This window comes from Grammomys surdaster, unplaced genomic scaffold, assembly GCF_004785775.1.
Source record: "Grammomys surdaster isolate TR1022 unplaced genomic scaffold, NIH_TR_1.0 172, whole genome shotgun sequence".
Classification (NCBI taxonomy): Eukaryota; Metazoa; Chordata; class Mammalia; order Rodentia; family Muridae; genus Grammomys; species Grammomys surdaster.
Window position 1 is genome coordinate 3,727,115 of NW_021604620.1, and position 22,002 is coordinate 3,749,116.

At 44.4% G+C, this 22,002-nt stretch overlaps 1 protein-coding gene across 1 annotated transcript in view; it reads left to right on the forward strand.

Annotated features, from left to right (window-relative positions):
• Positions 1-8,971: 8,971 nt before the first annotated feature.
• Positions 8,972-22,002, forward strand: part of Scn10a (sodium voltage-gated channel alpha subunit 10) — an 80,182-nt gene continuing 67,151 nt past the window's right edge. The window contains 3 exon segments of the mRNA XM_028767289.1: positions 8,972-9,241; positions 11,739-11,857; positions 15,214-15,294. Coding sequence (XP_028623122.1) covers positions 8,972-9,241; positions 11,739-11,857; positions 15,214-15,294 — 470 coding nt within the window.

A 22,002-nucleotide genomic window follows, 5' to 3' on the forward strand; every position in this document is an offset into this window, starting at 1 on the left:
AGAATACTGCGTGCCCTCCCTTCCTCTTCATTCTTTCTGGTGTAAAGATATCTGAGGCTCCATCTCTGATGACTGCAGAGGATCACGGCTTGTGCTGTCAGTGTGCAGTTCCAGGATCATATTCAGCTCCCTTTCGTCATGGTATATCAGCTTCCATTCTCTCTCTGCCCGTTATTCCAGTGACATGTTAAAGATAAAACCTTTCATGACAGTGGGCAGCCTCCTTAGAAGCATGCCAGTGTTACTGATGCATATGACATATATGAATATGCTCTGTATGAGTATGTACATGTATATATATGTACATATATACACATACACAAACACACATATCTTAGGAGCAATCTCTAAGTCTTGATCAGTCTGTCCACAATGCCCACATCATGCAGACCAGGGACATTTAATCCCACATTCCCACTGTGATAGGCAGTCCAGTGTGAGCCAGCGCTCAGGCTAGCTTTGTTTTTGGCTCCATGGACCAGAGAACCTAACACACTCCCAACATAAAGCACGTTACTTGTGCAGGCACACCTCCTCTCAGTTACTGTTTCCAGTCACCAGCTCAGTCACTCTCATAGAGATAGGAAGGCACAAGCAGCCTCAGTCCCCGTGTCCCAGCAGACTCTCTGTGGACTGGTGGAACTTGAGACTGGTGTGACTCCACGTTGGGGATGCCTCCTATAGCGAGCTTGGTCATATTTATACTTGTGTGATACACCAGTTCTGCTCCCTCGCATCTATGTTCCTGTTGTTCAGTATCTCTCCACTTCCAGCCTCCACTCATTCTTCCTTCTGTTTAGACAATGGTATTTACGAAAGCATGGCAGATTTTAATACATTTCAAAATCAAATACAAGGTACATTTGTTTGTTTGCTTGTTTGTTTTTACAGCAGCAACATGAGGCAGTCTACACCCTAGATTGACATTTTAAAAACATTTGATTTTTCCCCTAACTTCCTAGAGTTTAACCCTGGGCCAGATGACAAATTCTAGTCCATAAATATTTTATTCATGCCCCTTCGGCTCCCTTGATTATTCATCCATTTTATCCAGCAAATATTTGTTGATCTCATACAATATGCCATGTATTTTTTTTTTCAGTGTTAGGGGCTCCTCAGTTAATCAAACAGAGGAAACCCATGCTCTGGAGAAAGCACTCCTGCTGAAGGAGACAAATAAGGAGAACATAGAAAATTAGCATTAGGTGTAAAAATGTACTAAGCATTATGGAAGGTAAAAGGAGGGACTGTTGTTCAGGAGAGAATGCTGGGGGAGCCTCAGCTAGCATGGCCATAGAGGAAGGTGTGTGCATGGATATAAATATGAACATAGTACTTGGGCAAAGGGGACTGGAGGTTGGGAAAGCTGAGGCAAAATGTGCTTCATAAAGCAGCTGGGGTGGTCATTCAACGATAATCTCAGCCCTCAGGATGATGAGGCAGAAGGATCATGAACTCAGGGCCAGGCTGAGCATCTTAGTGAGTCTCAGACCAGGCTACACAGTGAGATCCTGACTCAGTAGGCTGTGCCCTGTGTGTTTAAGAAATAGCAAGGCTGGCCGCTAGAAAGACGGCCTACACGGGTCAAATGTTTGCTTTGCAAAGAGAAGGACCTGTGTTTGACTCCCAGAAAGCCATATAGACAAACAAACAAACACCAGCCAGCATGCTGGTGCAAGTTCTAGACTCAGTTCTGGGAAGGTGGAGACAGACAGGCTCCTTGGGTTTGAAGGCCAGCGTAACCTACTTGGTGTGTTACTGGCCAGCGAGAGACCCTTGAAGGCACTTGAAGATTGGCAATTGAGGTCATCTTCTGGTCTCTACACGTATGAGCAAGTGCATCCGTACTACACATGTGCACACAGGATCGTGTGTGAACACACATAAATGGAATGGGGGAGAGAGATGGAGAGGGACGAAGAAAGGATCAGCAAGGCAGTCTGTGGGCAGGACTGCAGTCCTTGGAAGCAAGAGAGACAGCGGGTACCAGCTCACAACACCCGGACTGTATTGATGAGAACACACCACAGGATGCATGCTGAAGGATCATTCTGGTCTTGGTGAGTACAGGCTTCAAAGGGGCCAGAGACTGGTACAGTGAAACAAGCTAAGATAACGTGCTCATGCTCAGGTGAAGGGTTATGGGGTCCTGGGCTACAGACCAGTGGTAGAGGTGGGTGGTAGTGGAATGGAATAGCTTTGGCCATGCCTGTGAGGAAATGTATACAGCCATACTTGGGGACCAGGGATATCTGAGGGGCTGCATGCCTTCAGATTAAGGGTTTCTAATCAGTATGAAGGTAGGTTTTTTGTTTGTTTGTTTGTTTGTTTGTTTTGTTTTTTGCTTTTGTTTTTATTTATTCTTCTCTAGTGCAATACATCCTGGCCATAGCTTCTTCTTCCTCCACTCATCCCAGTTTCCCCCCCCCCACCTCCTTTCTCTCACTGGTCCGTCTGACCCCCCCAGAAAAGAGCAGGCCTTCCAGGGACATCAACCAAACACAGCGCAAGATACAATAAGATCAGGCACAAACCCTTACATTAAGGCCAGGCGAGGCAACCAAGTAAGAAGAAAAGGGTACTAAGAGCAGGCAAAGGACTCACAGACACCTCCACTCCCACTGTCAGGAGTCCCCCAAAACATGAAGTCCCCCTAACACCAACAGCAACTATGACATAGCTATAGAGAACCTAGCCCAGACCAATGAGGGCTCTGTGATTGCTGTGTCAGTCTCTGTGAGCCCCCAAGAGCTCTGCTTAGTTGATTCTGTTGGCCGTCCTTCATCCTTCTGACTCCCACAATTCCTCCTCCCCCTCTGCTGCAGGGTTCCCAAAACTCCAATGGAAAGGGACTGTTTCTGGTGATGACTGAATCATTGTTTATTTACTGGCCAGTTCTAACCTAGGTCTCTGGGCCATCCAGCCTCTAGTTCCTGGCCATTCAGGCCATGTCCAGCATGGGTTCCCTCTTGTGGCATGGGCCTCAGATTAGATCCATCATTGGTTGGCTGCTTCCACAAGTTCTGAACCACCATTGCCTCAGCACATCCTGCAGGCAGGACAGATTGTAAGTCAAAGGTTTTGTAGCTGGGTTGGTGTCCCAGTGCCACCACTGGAAGTCCTGTCGGGTTACAGAAGATGAACAGTTTGGGCTCTGTATCCTCCATCCACAACTACCCATGTCCACCTGCAAAATCTCCTGTTTCTCCTTTCCAGGGAGATCCATGCATCCTCCCCTGGAGCCCTCCTTGTTACTTAGCCTCTCCAGGTCTGTGGACTGTAGTACGATCATCAATAACTTACCAGCCAATATTCACTTATGAATGAGTTCATACCATGTTTGTCTGTCTGGGTCTGGGTTACCTCATTTGGGATGATTTTTCTTCTAATTTCATCCATTTGCCTGCAAATTTCATAATGTCATTTTTTAAAACTGCTGAATAATAATCCATTGTGTAAATGTACCACATTTCCTTTTTCCTTTTTATGCATTTGTCTCTCATACAATAATCTGACTGCAGCCTCCTCTCCCTCCACTCCAAGTCCTCCCTCACTTCCCCTCTCCCCAGATCCACCGTTCCTCCATTTCCCTTCAGAAAAGAGCAGGCCTCCCAGGGATATCAGAGAAACATAGCATAGCAAGATGCAACAAGACCAGGCACAAACCCTCATTCAAGGCTGGACAAGGCAACCCAGCAGGAAGAAAGGGGTCCTGAGAGCGAAGACACCCCCTCTCCCACTGTTAAGGTACACACACACACACACACACACACACACACACACACACCAAGCTAAACAACCACAGCATGTATGCAGACGAGCTAGTACAGAGCCATGCAGACTCTGTGAGCCCCATGAGCCCTGCCTAGTTGATTCTGAGGGCCACATTCTCCTAGTATACTTGGCCCCTCTGGTCCCTGCAATCCTTCCGCCCCCTTTTCTGCGGGCTTCCTTGTGATCCACCTAATGTTTGGATGTGGGTCTCTGCCTCTGCTCCCATCAGTTGCTGGAGGAAGCTTCTCTGATGACAGCTGGCCTAGGTACGAATCTGAATATAGCACAATATCATTAGAAATCATTCCATTGACTTTTTTTTCCCGTCAGCTGTGTTTGGTTCTACCCTAAGTCTCTGAGCCATCCGGTTTCCAGTTCCTGGCCATCCAGGCAGTGTTAGGCATAGGCTCCCTCTCGTGGCTTGGGCCTCAGGTTACACCAGTCATTGGTAGGTCACACCTACAAGTTCTGAGCTACCATTGCCCCAGCATATCTTGCAGGCAAGACAGGTGTGTGTCAAAGTTTTGTGGCTGGGTCGATGTTCCAGTCCCACCTCTGGGAACCTTGGCTAGTTACAGACGATGGCCACTTCAGGCTCTGTATTGTATTACTAGGACTCCTTGGTAGGTTACCCTTATATGTTCCAGGAAGTTTCCACAACTCTAGGTTTCCACATTGTCCTATAAATGCCCCCCATGCCAATTGTCTCTCCTTGTGCTCTCCCCCATACCCCATCCCTTCTTCACCCACATAGTCCCTCCTGTTCCCATGCCTACCTGCCCAGAGTCTACCCACAAAATCTACTCTATTTTCCCTTTCCAGGGAAGTCCATGTGTTCCCCCTCTAGAGCCCTCCTTGTTAATTAGCCTCTCGGGTCTGCAGATTGTAGTGTATCTTTCATTTAATACCTAATATGCACTCATTAGTGAGTATGTTTCATGTTTGTCCTTCTGGGTCTGGGTTGCCAAGCTCTGGATGATTTTTCCTAGTTTCGTACACTTGCTGGCAAATTTCATGATGTCCTTGTTTTTAACAGCTGAGTTATACTCCGTTGTGTAAATGTATTGCATTTTCTTTGTCCATTGTTCAGTTGAGGGACATCTAGTTTGTTTCCAGTTTATGGCTATTATGAATAAAGCTGCTATGAACATAGTTGAGCAAGTATCCTTGTGATAGGATAATGTGTCCTTTGGGTATATGCCCAACAGTGATATAGCTATGTCTTGAGTTATATCAATTTTCTGAGAAACTGCCATATTGATTTACATAGTGGCTGTACAAGTTTGCACTCCTGCCCACAACAGAGGAGTGTTCCCCTGGTTTCACATCCTTGCCAGCATGAGCTGTCACTTGGTCTTAGCCATTCTAATGGATGTAAGATGGAATCTCAGAGTTGTTTTGATTTGCATTTCCCTGGTGGCTAAGGATGTTGAACATATCTTTGAGTTTTTCTTAGTCATTTGAGATTCCTCTATGGTGAATTCTGTTTAGATATGTACCCCATTTTAAGATTAGATTGCTTGGTTCATTGATGTCTAGTTTCTTGAGTTCTTTATGTATTTTGGATATCAGCCTTTTATCAGACCTGGAGTTGGTGAAGATCTTTTCCTGATCTATAGGCTGCCATTTTGTCCTATTGACAGTGTTCTTTGCCTTACAGAAGCTTTTCAATTTCATGAGGTATCATTTACTAAATGTTGATCTTAGTGCCTACGATACTGCTATTCTGTTCAAGAAGTTGTTTCCTGTGCCAATGTATTCAAGGGTGGATTTAAATAGCCACAGGTAGCTATAAATATCATAAAGGATAGGATAATTGGGATAACTTATCTAATCTAGGTGGGCAGCTTGTATCATAATCAATTGGCTTAGAAATTATTGTGTGGGCATCTTGTGAACTGAGAATTTATTGGCTTCCCAAGTGCCATACAGCTCATCCAACTTCCGGAAAGCACTTTCAGTCCAAATGCAGAAGCGCCCCACATGGCCACCAGGAGCAAGTCTCAGAATGTTCAGCTTGTTTACATTGTATGGGGACAAGGAGTGTGTGTCACAGTGAAGAGTTAGGGCTGACAGAGGACTATCAAGAGGCAGACTACTGCAGACACAGGACACAGACTTGAAAAAGCAACAAGTGAACTTCAAGATGAGGCTACCTAGGCTATGGCTGGTGCCTACAGCATTAGGGAGAAGGCACAGAAAGGAGGCCATATGCAGTTGTAGTTGTGAATGAGACAGAAAGGGCCCAGTTGTGGACACGCATGGGAATAGGCAATTGGGGGCCATTCATAGAGCCAGGTAGTCATAGAAGATGGTCAAAGATCAGAGGAGTGGCAGATGATCATGGGCTCAGTTGGAGGCAGGCTAAGTTTAAGGTGCCCATCAGACCCTCTTGAAGAGATGCCAGATGAGGTCCTGGGCCCTACAGAAGTGAGACCTAGGGCAAAGATTCAGTGAATCCACTATAGAGAAATGAGACTTGACCTGGAGAAAGGGATGAGCTACTCCCTGGAAACCAGATCCAAGTGCTCCCTGGATCCTAGTCCTGACACTTATTAGCAATGCCATATTGGAAAGTCTGACATTGCCTCTCTGTTTTTACATTTGTACATTGAAGCGAATACCCAAAAGGGATCACTGATGGCTTTATGATAATGTGTTCAAATTGCTTAACCCACACTCTGAAACATAATGGGGTCTCCATAAATGTCAGCCATTACCAGTGATGCAGATGCGGTTACTCTTCAAAATACCGCAGCATAAAGGAGAACCCCAAGACTAATAGCAATTTTCAGGAAAAGCTGAAGAAGTATGGATGGAGAAGGAGCGGACATCCAGGGAGAGAACCCAAGAGGTATTGCAACAACCAGGAAAAGAGAGCATTTCAAACAACCAGGAAAAGAGGAGAGCATTTCAAGAGGCAGGTGGTTAAGACAGACAATAAGACTATCAAGAAGGCAACAAGAACAGTCCCTGACTTAGCCACCAAAAGGTCTCTGGTATCCTTGGAGCATCCATTTCAGTGAGGTGAGGGCAAAGGTCATGCTGCATGGATGTCAGAATGGTTGGAGACCGTCACGGGGAACAAGTCCTCTGTGAAACTCAGCAGACAATGAGCTTGGAGCAGAGGCAGGGTCAGCACGGACTGTGCATCAAGCAATCATTGACATAATGTTTACTTAATATTTGTATGTGTCTGCATGCACTCACATGCACATACACATGTGTAGAGGTCAGAGGACAACTATGTGGAGTCTATTCTCTTCTTCCACCTCTATGTGGATTTCAGGAATGAAATTCTGGCCTCCGTACTTGCACAATGAGTGCCTTCAGCCACTGAGTTATTTCCCCAGCCCCAAGCAAGTGTTTCAAAATTAGTAATTTAATTTGCATGTGTCTGCACATGTTTTCACAATGTATGTATGTGAGAATGCATGCTATGTCGTATGTCTGAGGATGAGAGGATGGATTTCTGGGGTCATTTCTCTCCTTCAGCTCTTACATGGGTTTCAGGGATAGAACTTAGGTCACCAGGCCTGTACAGTGGGCACCTTTATCCACTGAACTGGCTCACCAAACAAATATTGTTAAAGTTAAAAACAAGCAAACAGAAAGAGTTAAACATTTCTAACTGCTGATAGGTAGGAGCTAGGAAAAGAATCAGGGACAGGATAGAGTGGGTATAAAAGCTAAAGGAGAGATCTAAGAACTGACCCTGGCAGGGAGGAGGGGTGACATAGGTTGTGAACACAGGTGAGTCAGAGTTTTGATGTGGTTTTCTTCATCAACTAGAAAACATGGCCTTTGGCTGTCTCCATGAAGAGACAGGGACTAGTCAGCAAAGAGTTAATCACTGAAATCTCAGACTAGAAGAAACTGCTAATTAGGGAATCGCAGCCTGCACAGATCATCTCCTCTTGGCAGCTCCAACCTAGAGCATCCTAGGTTCAGAGAAAACTGAATCCAACTGCTCTAGATGGAACTGGGCTCCAGATTTAAGTGGAGGAAATCCAGTCTAATGTGGTTGTGAAGAAAACTCTCCTGCTGTGGACAGTGGGATCCACTGGCAGTTCAAAGAAAGGAAAAAATACAGAAAAAAAATAGCAGTAGATAAGAGACTAGAAGGTAGGGGGGAAACTTAAGATGGAGATCAGGAGCCAAAGTCTTCGGTGAGGCCCGGGGGAGGCTGTAGCGGGGTGACCCCAGACATGAGGTTTAGCTGGCCTTTGGCTGCTTTGTAGGTTCTTTTTTCTCCCACTCTTCTCCACCTCTTTCCACCCTTTCAACCCCCAACTCTAGACAGGAGAGAAAATATGATAGAGGGGAAAGGGAACGATGTTATCGTCAGATTACTTCCTACTGATTAGGAGTGCCCAGTTCCTTGGGACAAGTTTGATTTTTGCTGTCAGGATATCTAATTTTCTTCTTCTTGTTCATCTTGTTCTGGTTCTTGTTCTGGTTCTGGTTCTGGTTCTTCTCCTTCTCCTTCTCCTTCTCCTTCTCCTTCTCCTTCTTCTCCTCCTCCTCTTTCTCTTCCTCCTCCTCCTCTTCTTCTCCTTCTCCTTCTCATCCTCCCCCTCCTTCCTCTTCTTCTTTCTCTTTTTCTTTCTTCTTTGCACATGACTACTTAGCAAACCACAACCAACAGCAACCAACAGCCAACAACCTACTCATAGGGACTCTAGAATTTATAGCCTCTGAAAAGTCCCCAGAATTCCAAAGGCCACACACTTACAGAAACTATCTGCAGCTGACAAAATCATGCCCCTGCTGGAGTAAGAGACAAATCATAGTCAGCTGCTGTGGACAATCTGAAGCAGCTTCATGTCCTCACACCTGGGATTAAAACAAGACATACTCTTATAATATTTCTCACAACAATGAGGGAAAGATGTCCAAATTTATAAAGCTAGTTTGTGGGGAATGAGATGAGGCTTCTTACAAAGTGAGGAGAAAGCAATGGCTTCGGGGATATGGAGCAAAGACACATGCCTGTGGTACCTGGATTTGCAGAGGGCCTGCAGAGGATGGAATGTGGGAGGGGGGATGTGTATTGAACTGGAGACAAAGACAGGGAGCTGTTCTGTCAATAAAGTAGGGGTGATAGACAGGAGGGTTCCAGTGGAGAAGCTCTCACCTTTCTCTGGTTATTTTCCTCCCAGAAGAGTGTAAATTCTTCCCCAAGAAGAATGAGAAGATGGAGTTCCCCTTTGGGTCCGTGGGAACTAACAACTTCAGACGGTTCACTCCAGAGTCACTGGCAGAGATCGAGAAGCAGATCGCTGCCCACCGCGCAGCCAAGAAGACCAGAGCTAAGCACAAAGGACAGAAGGACAAGGGTGAGAAGCCCAGGCCTCAGCTGGACTTGAAAGCCTGTAACCAGCTGCCCAGGTTCTATGGTGAGCTCCCAGCAGAACTGGTCGGGGAGCCTCTGGAGGACCTGGATCCTTTCTACAGCACACACAGGGTAAGACCTGCCACTGGGAACATCTGCACTCAGCTCTTGGGGAGCAAGCCTCAGTCCCACCTAACCCAGGAAGTCCTCACCCCCATCCCATGTACTAGCTGTTCACTAAAGAATAGAGTGACTTAAAGCAAGGTGAAATGTACCTCGCTCTGAATCTTTAGCAACTCTGTGATAGGGCAAACTAAACCCAAATCCCCAAAGCACACAGCTGCTGCACAACTTGCTTGGAAAGTTGGCTGTTCCCATGAATGAGACCCAGCCTAGAGCCACTAGAGATGTTATCTCTCTTTGCAGATCAAGAGCACAGATTTTGAAGTTGAGAGGGACGCCTTAAGCCAGGGTTCTCTAAAGTATAGTCTCAGAGCCCCTGGAGTTTTCTAAACTCTCCCATGGGTTACTGAAGTCAAACTGTCTTGAAATGATAGTTTACTATCTTACTTACATCATCTTGTAAGCATATAATGGTAACCAAGGGAACAGCATCATTCACAGCAGCCACAGGAAGATGTGCCTATGTGCTCCTGGGTTTTAAAGCTATATATATATATATATATGATATTTCTAATATATATAGTATGTGCCCTATTTTCCTTCCATGTTGCTGTGATAACATACTTGGCCATAAGCAAGTTAAGGGAGAAAGGATTTATGAGCTCATAGTTTTGGGCTGCACGCCATCAAGGTAGCAAAGACATGGGAACGGGAGTGTGAGGGAGCAGGCTATACCATGTCTGTAGTCTGAGGACGATGCATGCAGCATCCATGGCTCGGAGTTCTTTCTCTCCTCTTACACGGACAGGATCTTCTGCCCTGGGATAGTGCCATGCAAAGTGATTGGGTCTTCCCACCTTCATTACCATGATCAAGACAATTCCCCCATCTTAGTTAGGGTTCCATTGCTATGAAGAGACACCATGACCATGGCAACTCTTATAAAGGACGACATTTATTTAGATCTGGCTTACAGGTTCTGAGGTTCAGCCCATCATGGCAGTGTCCAGGCAGGCATGATGTTGGAGGAGCTGAGAGTTCTATGTGTTGTTTCAAGGGCCAACAGGAGAAGACTGGCTTCCAAACAGCTAGAAGGAGGGTCTAAAAGCACACCCCACAGTGACAAACTTCCTCCAACAAGGCCACACTCACTCCAACAAGGTCAGACCTCCTAATAGTGCTATTCCCTGGATCAAGCATATTCAAACTACTGCAGATAGGTAGATAGATAGATAGGTAGATAGGTAGATAGATAGATAGATAGATAGATAGATAGATAGATAATAGATAGATAGATAATAGATAGATAATAGATAGATAGATAGATAGATAGATAGATAGATAGATAGATAGACAGATGATAGACGAGTTGCGTAGATATACATATATAAATTTCTATCATATATATACAAACACACATGAACAAAGCAAGAGAAGTATAAATATAATAAATTAGAGTATTTAATGATTTTTTAATCAAAAGATTGAAAGCTAATAGTCTAATGAGGTGCTCATGACAACTTCCTCTCCTGTGCTGCACCTTAGATTTTCTATGCAGCCAAAACATGGTAAGAACATGCCTGTAAAAGACAAAGAACTGGAACAAGCCATTGCAAATGTAGTTTGTAGAAGAGATGAGACACATAGGATGTCTTTTCCCTCCTCTCTCTTCTCAAGAACCCATCCCTCCTAAATGCCCAGAGAAGGGAACAGGGATGGGTTAGAGCCAAGATCCAGGTAGTAGAAAGTAGGAACATCACAGGACCAGGGTCCTCTAGTCAGAAGGGAATTAAATTCTGGGGCCTGGGCGATGGTTTAGTCAGTAAAGAGCTTGCTGAACAAGCATGGAAATCTGAGTTTGATCCCTAGAAAACAAGGGAGAAAAAAGTGGAACACACTTGTAATGTCACTCCTGAGGAGAAAGAGGAGGGAGAGGGGGAGGGGAGGAGAAGGAGAAAGAGGAGGAAGGGGAGGAAGAGGAAGAGGAGGAGAATGAGGAGGAAGAGGAGGAGGAGGAAGAGGAGGAGGAAGAGGAGGAGGAGGAGGAGGAGGCAGAGGCAAGTGGACTCACTGTCTGGCCAGCCCAGCCTTCTCAGTTGGCTTCAGGCCAGTGAGCGTTTGTAGAAAACTCCTGAGGAATGACCTTTGAATTTCCCCATCAACACGCACACATACACGCATGCACACATGTTGGATTAAATGTAACTGAGCTCAACCATCTGTTGTCAGAATCCTGCCCTGGGTGTGCTGCATGTATCCAGCCCTTGGGTCAGCAGCCTATTGGTGAAACACTCTCAGTGGGCTTGCCTTGGTTCACAGAGTCCAGATTCCTGTGGAGAGGGTGAGGATGTGGCCTCTGCTCTCTCTGCCCACCCTCTCACTCTGCCCCTCTTCTAGATGGTCACTGAGCCATGGTTCTTCCAACAGTCTTGCTCATAATCCCACGAGGAAGCCACTCCGGATTCTTGTTTCTCAGGGAACCCTCTTGTGCTTTGCTTTGTTCTAGACGTTCATGGTGTTGGATAAAAGCAGGACCATTTCCAGATTCAGTGCCACTTGGGCCCTGTGGCTCTTCAGTCCCTTCAACCTGATCAGGAGGACAGCCATCAAAGTGTCTGTCCACTCGTATCCTTTGCAGTTTGCTTTCCATGCTTCAGACTCAGGCTCTGCCTGTGGTGTCTGGCGCCTTTCTTAGAGGTTAGCAGCAGAGCCTTTCTCCAGTTGAATCTTGAGACAGCGACGTCATCACATTGAAAATGTAGTTTATATACCACACTCAAATGTCCTCTTTATGGTGTGAGTTTTACTGTTGCCCTAGGCATAGCCATACCACCAAGCATTGCCTGCTTTCCTCATGAGGTAATGATTGGTAAGAAGACACCAAGGCTCTTTGGTCAAATGCGCAGGCATGAGTTGTCACACTATCCTAGACCATGCTGGGGGTGGTTGCTCATTACACAACAGAGAAATGCCTCCTAGACAGCAAAGAGAACATTCTATTACAGTCAGAGCCCCCATCATCTGCCATGGGAACCTTACTAATCGTGGGCACCGGCAATATCATGAGCTACCCTCAAACTATCAGCAGGCTAAATATACAGTTTGCCTGAGGTTCCTGCCCCAAGGACAGACATAGCAATCCCTGCTCTGTGTTACCTTGGCTCCTTTAGGGAGGATGAGAAGTCACCTTCGGTGCTGTTTTTGTTTTGTGTTTTATTCGACCCAAGCCAAAGTAGCTAAAAGGAGGACTTGGGCTGGGCTTTCAGGCATCTTTCAAAGTGAGAATTCTCAGCATCAAGCGCAGCTCCGGCTTCTGGGAAGTTCATGTTGAGAACGGCCTTGCTCTATTGCAGGACAGATAGTAGCCAGCCTCTGTACCCGAGTGTGGGTTAGTGGAAAGGGATTCACTCTTTCCTTAGACAACCCCAACCACTGTGGAACAGTCTAGCAAATTGCCCAGTGGTAGCTGAGCTAAGAAGCCTGGCCCAGAACCTTCCACACACTCACTGCGTAACTACCCTGCTGATGACGTACAGCCCGTTTTCACTTGCTGTGGTTATCTCTATGGCTACTCAATAGGAATTCTATTTTCTGAATTGAATCTTGGGTTTTTTAGATTCTTCAGAATACTTCATGATAATCGCAGGCCCCCCGGTGGCTAAGCACTTTCCAAGTGTCAACACTGTCACAGGTACAAGAGCCTTGGAAAGGATTAGCAGTACCTCATTCTACCGATAATGAGCCCAACACTCAGAGGCATTTCAGAAACGCCAAGGTCACACAGCTAGTTAAGAGGTCCAGCCTCCAGCATGTCACAGGCAGTGTCTTCAGCCAGGATGTAGACAGCAAGTGAACAGACACAGATTAAGGTAGTAATTCTCTCAGCGGGCTATCTCTACTCAGGCAAAATGTTGCTTTTCTGAAAATACATTTGAATTATTCAACTTCTGGACATTGAAGCAGCAAGACCCAGTTTTGCATCACAAAGACTCCAGCATGTCCCTCCTTTGAGGCACGAGTGGGAAGGCTGAGTTTTCTTTTAAATTCCTTCATTCTTTGGTGCACCGGGATCCGATGTGACCCATCACTGGGAACATCTGTTGCTTTGGGCAATTTTTAGAAAGTCGTTCACAGGCAAAGGGTCAGGTAGCCTGAATTCTTTGCAGATTTTCTTCTGTTTAAAACGATGCCAAGTCAGTCTATTGTACTCTATTTGCTATATAAATTATATTGTTCTGCATAAAACAAAGCATGAGTTTTTGTTTTAACAATATATTAAAAAAAATAATGTCACTGAGATTCAAGATGCTACATATTTTCTCCATCCAGTTCCTTAAGAATTCTCCTCCTACTGGGCTGCTTCGTCCAGCCTTGATACGATCGTATGCTCCTGTAGCTTGTTAGGCTGTGTTTGATCAATGTCTCTGGGAGGCCTGCTATTTTCTGAGGGGTGCTGATGACGAATCTGGGGAAGAGAAAGGGAGGGAGAGATACTTGGGTGCAGAGTGAGGGAGAGAAAACTGCTGTTGGGATTCAATATATGAAAAAAGAATAAAAATTAAAAAAAAAGACACTGCTTACCAAAACTTCTTTTTATGCTTTAAAAGAAGAAGTATACAATGACCCAGTCCACAGTGTCTTTCGTGGATCTCAGCTGAATTATATGGAGATCAGTAAACAACAGCTAATTAGAAGTACAGTTTCTGTCAGCAACAAGGTGAACAAGGACTAGTCCTCCTGCCTTGAGATTCAGTGAGTAGTTAACTGCTCGGGGGAGAGGCAGTGGGACAGTAAGTCCATAGAGGGGTCTCCTCCTCACCAAGCATGTTCAGATAGACTTATCAGTTTGGTCGCTACGGTGCCAAACAAGATTCTTCAAGGTATAGAATCTGCACTCCAATAATCATATTTCCTTCAAAGTTGTAACTCCAGTCGAATTCCTGTGAACGTCTTCATAGACACAGGATATCATACAACTTGTTTGCAGAGCTAAAGATACAGTTTTAATTTTCATCCTTGGGTTAAGTTTCCCCGCTATGTGAGCATATCTCTTAACTGTAAATTAATGGGGAAATGTGATTTCCCTGTTCAGATAGATGTTTTCCTGAGTAACTGTAAAACAAAAACCAAAAAGGTATCTACAGAAAACTAAAAATGGTTTTAAATGTTTCTGCTTGAGTCGAAGTGATGAGGGGTAGTGCCATCCTTCCCCTGTAGGTGAAGCTTCTGTCTAGGTTAGGGGTTTTTCCTTTACCAGGGACTGTAGGAGCTCATGCTGAGCCTGAGAAAGGTCTGCTTAGACTCACCCTGCCTCTATTTGTTCACTCCTGTGCTCCTTCCTTCCCTTCAAAGCCTCCCCCTTCCAAGTATCCCTTAGCCAAACCTTCACCCCTAAGAGTCTCTCTCTGGCTAATGACACCCCATTCTCCTTGGATTATCCTTCCAGAGCCAGGATTTCACTTCCTGAGCCTGCTTTGGCCATCCCTACCCAGAATCCATTGCTTCAATGTGGTTGATTTCAGCTTAGGAAAACAATCTAACTAAACTGATTTTCATAAAAAATAATACCCTCCACCTGGTTACTATGGTTACCAGGCTGCACGATGCAACACAATTCAGGAAGGCTATTTAAGACTCATCATGCTGTTAGCCAAGATCTTAAATGTAAATGATAAAAGCGACCGGTGGGTTAATGGCTTTTGGCATAATTTGGACGAGGTTTGGGGATTTGGCACAGTGGTAAAGTCTTTGCCTAGTGTGAGGCCTGGGGTTTAATATCCAGCACACTCAACTTCATCTACTAATTATAAAGACAGAGTTCTCAGCATGGGCTAGGTGCTCGACAAAGGTGAGCAGCAACCTCATGACAAGGCCACAAAGCCGGGATTAGCTGAGTCGCCAACATCTCCTTCAGCAGCAAGGTGATCTGAGACTGGGGGATGATGATAACTCTCTCTCACTTCCTTAACATGGACCTACAGCTGGTTCTCCATATTTATCACTGTCACTATTTTGGTCAACTGTGTGTGCATGACCCGAACTGATCTTCCAGAGAAAGTCGAGTGAGTAGCATCGCCATCGTTCCTGTGCCTTCTCCCTGGGAAGCCTTTTCCTCTTTTTTCTGTATATCGTGCCAGCTTTCATTTGGACAAGTCTGAGAGTTCCGTTGCCTCTTTGACTTTGCAGTGGTTAGGTTTCTGTGTACCTTTTCCCCAAGTACATACATGATTTTAAACTTCAAGACAGTGTAGATTAGTGGTTATCTACCTTGACTCCACTTCGGAACTTTAAGAAGATCTTTTAAAATTCTGATGCCTAGAGGGTCTGATTTCATTAGACACTAATGCCCTGGGCAGGTGAGTCCTCCTCCTCCTACACACACACACACACACACACACACACACACACACACACACACACGGATCAGGTTCTGGGAAGGTCTGCTCTTGAAGGGACAGGAGCAAACAAAGAAGAAACTGTGACCAGTGGCTTCAGAAGGACTGTAACATTTCTAGGGTTCTCGTGTCTCTGGTTGGCAAACTAAATCTTTTTTGTTTGGGAGCAGAAGAATTTTCCTAAAAACAGATGTGACACCACAGCTGGGAGAGATGTCCCTGCCCTTGCTTGAGCCTTCAGGTATAACAACAGAGTCTCTGAAAAGCTTTCTCTCTTCCCACCATTCGCTCTTGCTAATTCTAAAAGCAACACATGCCACAATGGGAAAGAAGCTTCATCTCTGTTAATATAGCAAAGGGAGGGAAAATTGTGTAGCTATTTTAACTGATACTGGAAACTCCATTTGATAAAGTTCAATTTCCATTTATGATTTCAAAACACTTAGAAGAGTTGGAACAGAAAGAAATGGTCCCACTCTGATAAAAAGTATTAATTCTTCAAAAAGTAGTGTTCCCCCTCAAGGGCATTCATTTATCAAACATAATCATGAGTGTGGAACTCTCTCACTTTGAGACCAAAGGGAGAAAACAAATATCACAGGTGTCCATTCTTGTCAGTCCAGCCAGACCAGAGGAGGTTCTAGTCAGGGTCATAAGGCAAACATTAAAAAAAAGTACATGGGGAAGAAAATTACCAGACATGTTGTACCTTACAGAAAATTATGTAACACACATAAACTATCCAACATAACCTAGAGAGAAACTGTTAGCATCAGAGCTGGCTCAACAGAGCCTCTCTCACAGGCCTGGAGTTCACTCCAGACACTCACACTGGGCAACTGGCAACTGTCTGTGTGTGCACTCACATGCATGTGAGTGCAGCTACCCACACAGGCCAACTCCTGTGGATCCAACACCCTCTTCTGGCCTTCATGGGCACCCACACTCACGTGCATGTGAACACACATACCAGACACACACACAAAATTACAAAACTAGGTCTTTAAAATCTACTGGAATTAATAAGACTGTACATCTAGATAGCTGTGTGAATTAATATACATTAATCAGCTATGTATGTTTGTAGCAGCTACAAGCTGGAAATAAAATAAGTTTTGAAGTATCATCTACACTGGCATTTCAAAATATCAAGCTCCTAGGGGGAAAAAAAGGATATCAAAACATTGAGTAAATTACAGAAACAACCCCCAAAAATAGGGAGCTAATGTCATGTTGTTAGACTCCAAGTCTCAATATTGATGACTAATCTATTTAGTGAGATTTCCAATGCAGTCTTAATAAGCATTTATGGTATTATTTGGCACACGGATTCTAAAATGTGTGTGGAAATACAAAGAGTAAATTATAGCCAAGACACTTTTGAGGAAGGAATACAAGGAGCCAAACTGACTATAGAGCCATTGCTGGGAGGTTAGCCAGACTCTAAACAGAGCAGCAGTGTGTGTGTACAGACGTTCAACCTGTGATTGGTCACTCCACAGAACAGGAAGGATCAGTCTGTGGCGAAGGATGGTGAGAAATCAGGAGACCTAGAGGAACAATCAAACCAAGTAAGGACCTCAGCACCATACACCATAGTCAGCTCTCCATGTCTTTGTGAAATGACAAAGGAGTGAGGAGACCAAAACCAGAGGAATGTCTTTATGTCTCAGAGTAGAAAAAAAGACTTATTGCATATGATATAAGAAACACTAACCAGGAGAAAAGAATAGGTATACTTTGGTATACTAAAACTAAGAATTTTTGTTTCACCAGATGATAATAACTGTTTAAGATTTATGTGGATCTGAGCCTCTGCACACCCTAGTGCAGTACCCTCACAGGCCAGCAGAGGGCATAGGATCTCACGAAGTTGAATTGACAGATGGTTGTGAGCTGCCTGAAATGGGTGCTGGGAACCCAGGTTCACTGTAGGAGGAGCAAGTGCTCATGACTGCTAGACCTTCTCACTACCTCCCAGAGCAGTGGTTCTCAATCTTCCTAATGCTGTGACCATTTAATGCAGCTCCTAATGTGGTGGTGACATCATGACCTTAAAATTATTTTTGTTGCTACTTCATAACTGTAATTTTTCTATTGTTATGAATCACAATGCAAATATTTGTGTTTCCAGACTGTTTTAGGTGACCCTGGGAAAGGGTCACATGAACCCAGAGAGGTTGCAGGCCACAGGTTAAGAGAACCCTAGGATATAATTCTCAGGAGAAAGAAGATACGTGTGCCAGCTCACACCCAGAGTCATGACCCATCTCTAAAAGTCAAATTTGAAAAACATGGCAGCCCAATCCATTTTGGCATAAGAAAAAAATTTTTTTAAACACGCAGTATTTCAAATGTTCTATCAACTCTCGAACGTTTCTATTTTTTTTTTAATGGAGGAAGGCAAAATTAAATTACAGTGAAAGATTTCTAGGCACTCATCATGTAACATAAAGGCTTGAAATGCAAGTATGCAAAAAGTTAGATGTGGCAGCACAAGCCCTCCCAGTGCTGGGGAGCCAGAGAGATGCAGACACTGGAGCTCACTGGCTAGCCAGCCTAGTGAGTTCCAGGCCTGTGAGAGACCCTGTCTCACAAACCAAATTGGATGACACCCCAAAGAATGCTATCTAGGGTTGACTTATGGTCACCATGTCCATGTGCACACGGGTTGCACCTGCACATGTGGGCATACACCCACATTTTCCACACAAATGATACAGAGAGGTTTAAAGAACGTGGGGGAGGGGGGAACCCAGGCTTGGTAACTCACACCAACAACCCCAGCACTCAGGAAGCTGAGGCAGGGAGAGCAGGAGTCCAAGGCCAGCCTGAGCAACATATCAAGTTCTAGACCAGCCTGGGCTACATAAGAACCTGTCTCAAACAAAAGAATGGACAAACACGTAAGGAAGGACAGACAGAAAGCTAGCAGGAGCCATGACCAGAGAAAATGGAACTTACAGCAAAGGTCAGGAGGCCAGAGAAACATGACACTCTGAATGCTAAACACAGGGGCAAGTTAGAGCTTTGCAGTGAATGAATGATATTTACAAACCGATGAAAGTGAAAGCAAATAAAGACAGCCATTAGAGGGCCTGAAGAGTCACAGTTCTCTTTGCCTGTAACAGATACCATGTAAAAAGTCCGTAAAGATGAAGAAAGGACAGGAATAGGCTGCATCTGGTTAGTGCATTGCAGACCGTCTAAATCACCAGACCATACAATAACCCATCCCAAAACAAAACAAACAGCAGCCACAAAACCCAACCCAGTAAGTTCCACAAAGCAGCAGTAACAAACAACAAATTCCCTTGTCATTCTGCAATAAAATTAGAAAATGGCAGGAAACTGGATGGCGGGGGTGGGGGGGCGGGGGGGGAGGAGAGGAAGTCTTTACACTCAGTTACTTTGGAGCACTCTTAAAGACCTCTTGTAAGAAAGACAATTACAAACTAAAGCTGCAGAAACGCCAGGGACAAAAAGATTACAACAAATTTAATCGGAGCCTATAGGGACTCAGGAAGCGATTTACGGTTCAGAAGTGTGGCATCTTAGAATCAGCTGAGGCCAGAGAGTGTTTGGCATAGAATTAGAGAAACGTTAAAGTCAATGAAAGGCGAACAGAAATTAGTAACCCAAGGAAAAGAGGTAAGTAGCAAAACGGGGCGTATCGATTCAAATGGTGCTGTAAAATATACGCCCAGGACCTTTGTACTAAAAAAATGAAAAATCATTATTGAGAGAAATTTCAACTACTTATATAAATTTAAATGTGTCTTGTGATAATGGATAAGGAGATTACTATTATTAAATTGTTAGCGCTGCCCAAATTTATCTATAGATTCAGTGAAATCTCACTAAAAGAATCTCAGCAGCAATTGGTTCTGTAGAAGTTGGATGGATGGGTCTTTTTGCACCCAGGAGAGGCTGAGTTGAACTGTTCTCTGTGATAAGCTCTAATCATCGTAAGAGTCCTTATATTTTTGTGACACGGTTAATTCTTTGATGAATAGTCTTGAGCACATATCTTTGTGCAGCTAATGCAACAAAATTTGAGAGATGAGTTTTTAGAAGTAGACGTTCCTGGACCAAAGAGCATATAATCTAATTAATTTCTTTCTTTTGAGACTGGGTCTCATGTATTGCAGAATGGCCTTGACCCCTCTATGTAGTTGTGAATGTCTGATTGGCTTGCCTCCAACTCCAGAGTGCAAGGGATTCCACGTATGTCCTTCCCCACCCCGTTTACACAGGATTGACCTCAGGTGTGTGCATGCTAGGCAGCCCCTCTACCAGCTGAACTTCACCCTCAGCCACTAGAACTTTACAGTATTGCCAAATCACATTCCCAAACTGTCAATTTTCATTCCTAGTGATTATTAAGAAGGTTCTTTATTAGGTTCCATATTAACTGAACTGTTTACATAACTTCTTTTATAAACACACTTTGAAAAGAAATAGAACTCCTCTCTGGTTCCAGCTCGGGACAAGGCTGAGTGTCCTTGGCCTGTGGAAACACCAGAGTGGCTCTGATCTTCAGAGCGGGAGCTGGACAGCATTAGCTGTTTGCTGCTGGGACCAGAGAAGAGGCTGATGTATCCTTGGAGTACATCAGCCCCACATATCATATTGTGTACTTTTTAAGGAAGAAAATAAATTGTAGCCAGTTAAGACACAAGAGCCAATGGAATAGCCTTGTCCTTGATACAATTCATCTGATAGATACAGTCTTTTTCTTTTATTAGCTTCCTATTGTGTGTCTCTGAAACATTTAGCTCTGTGCTATTACCTGCTGGCTAATGGGAGCTCTCTCTCTCTCTTTCTCTCTCTCTGCCTGCCTCTCTGCTTGGGCAAGACAGACATAGGGAGTCCATTTCTAATCTTTTCTTATGTTCACAAGAAACTATAGAGGGAGAATGTGCTAGAAAGGGAATCAGGAATAGGTGAGAGCCATACTAAGAAAAAAGTATTAGTGGGATGTTCTCACCCTCCTAGGCCCTGGGACTCACAGAGAGTCACTGAAGGTGTCTGATAGCCTGGTTATACTAATGTTCTGGAAAACAGTTGATTGCAGGGAAGACTTACCCTGAAAGAAGTATGTTCTCATCTTCAAGAAGGCATGATTTGCCAGGCATACCTAGAGTTCTTGGTGCAAGTCCCTGCCGTCTCAGCAATCAGGAAGACAAAATTTTGTTATGAATGAGTGATCTTTGTTTAATCAGTATTTTCGTATTTGTCAGTACTGTCATGTTTATCAATAGAATAGGATCCATGAATGGGTTTATTCATCTGTTTTTAATGGTTCTGGTTGATCCTGGCCTAGATTCAGTTTGCTAGTGTGTATTTTATTTGCTCTGTTAAGGTACTTATTCATGAGCACGCCTTCCTCTCCCTCTCCCTACCCCCACCTCTGTGAGTTTGTGGGTCAGAGGTCAGTTTTCAGGAGCTGATGCTCTTCAACTAATACGTTGTTTACAAGGACCCGGCTCAGTTCCTTGGCCCTGGTGACAGTGCCATTCCCTGTTGATTCATGTCATCAGCCCATTTAATCTATTCTTACAGTTGAGGCTGGCTGGTAGTCATGCCCCTTTGGATCAATCCAACACTCTGCCTACTGTCCCCTGGGAGCTCCAAATCCTCATTTGCTTTTGCAGACCCTTTCAGCTCATCCCATCCCCTGGATGTTTCTCTTCGGTCATTTCAAGTCTTTCACTGTTCTCTCAGTCAATCAGCAGACTCGAAAGAAAACCATGTGATTGAGTTATAATGCACTGTTTTCCAATATAAAATATAAGGTGAACTCTAACATCATATAATATTTTGTGACTCAGCTCCCGATGGCTAGCAAGGAGCTGAGGATAGGTTATCTTGAATAATGGGTTCTCCTGTCCTGACAGTGGTTCACGTTGGTTCAGTTTCATCCATCACTGCTACTGTTGCCTTTCATCATATCCTAGTTTACAAAAATGAATCATCATTTCGAAGATGGCTAGCTGAAGCATAATAATAACAAAAATAGACATCTAAACCCCGCAACCAGAACATCAGGTCTTAAATACAGATGGTGAACAGACTCTGCCATGAAGACAGAGCAGGGATTGCCCCATCATGAGATGGGTGGGGAACACTTGGATAACCCCATGGGAGTGGATAAATACTTAAGAAAAGAATAATCATGACAGAGAATAAGGCTCATCCTGGTGCCCAGTTTTAAAAGCTTAGGCCTTTGTGTCAAATATTTATATAAAACAACAAAAACTTACAGAGGCTGGGTAAATGGGTGAAGTGCTTGCCATGCAAAGACCTGAACTCACATCCCCAGAACTCGAGTCATAGCTGGATCTCAGAGTGTGTCTATCTGTAAGAGCAGTA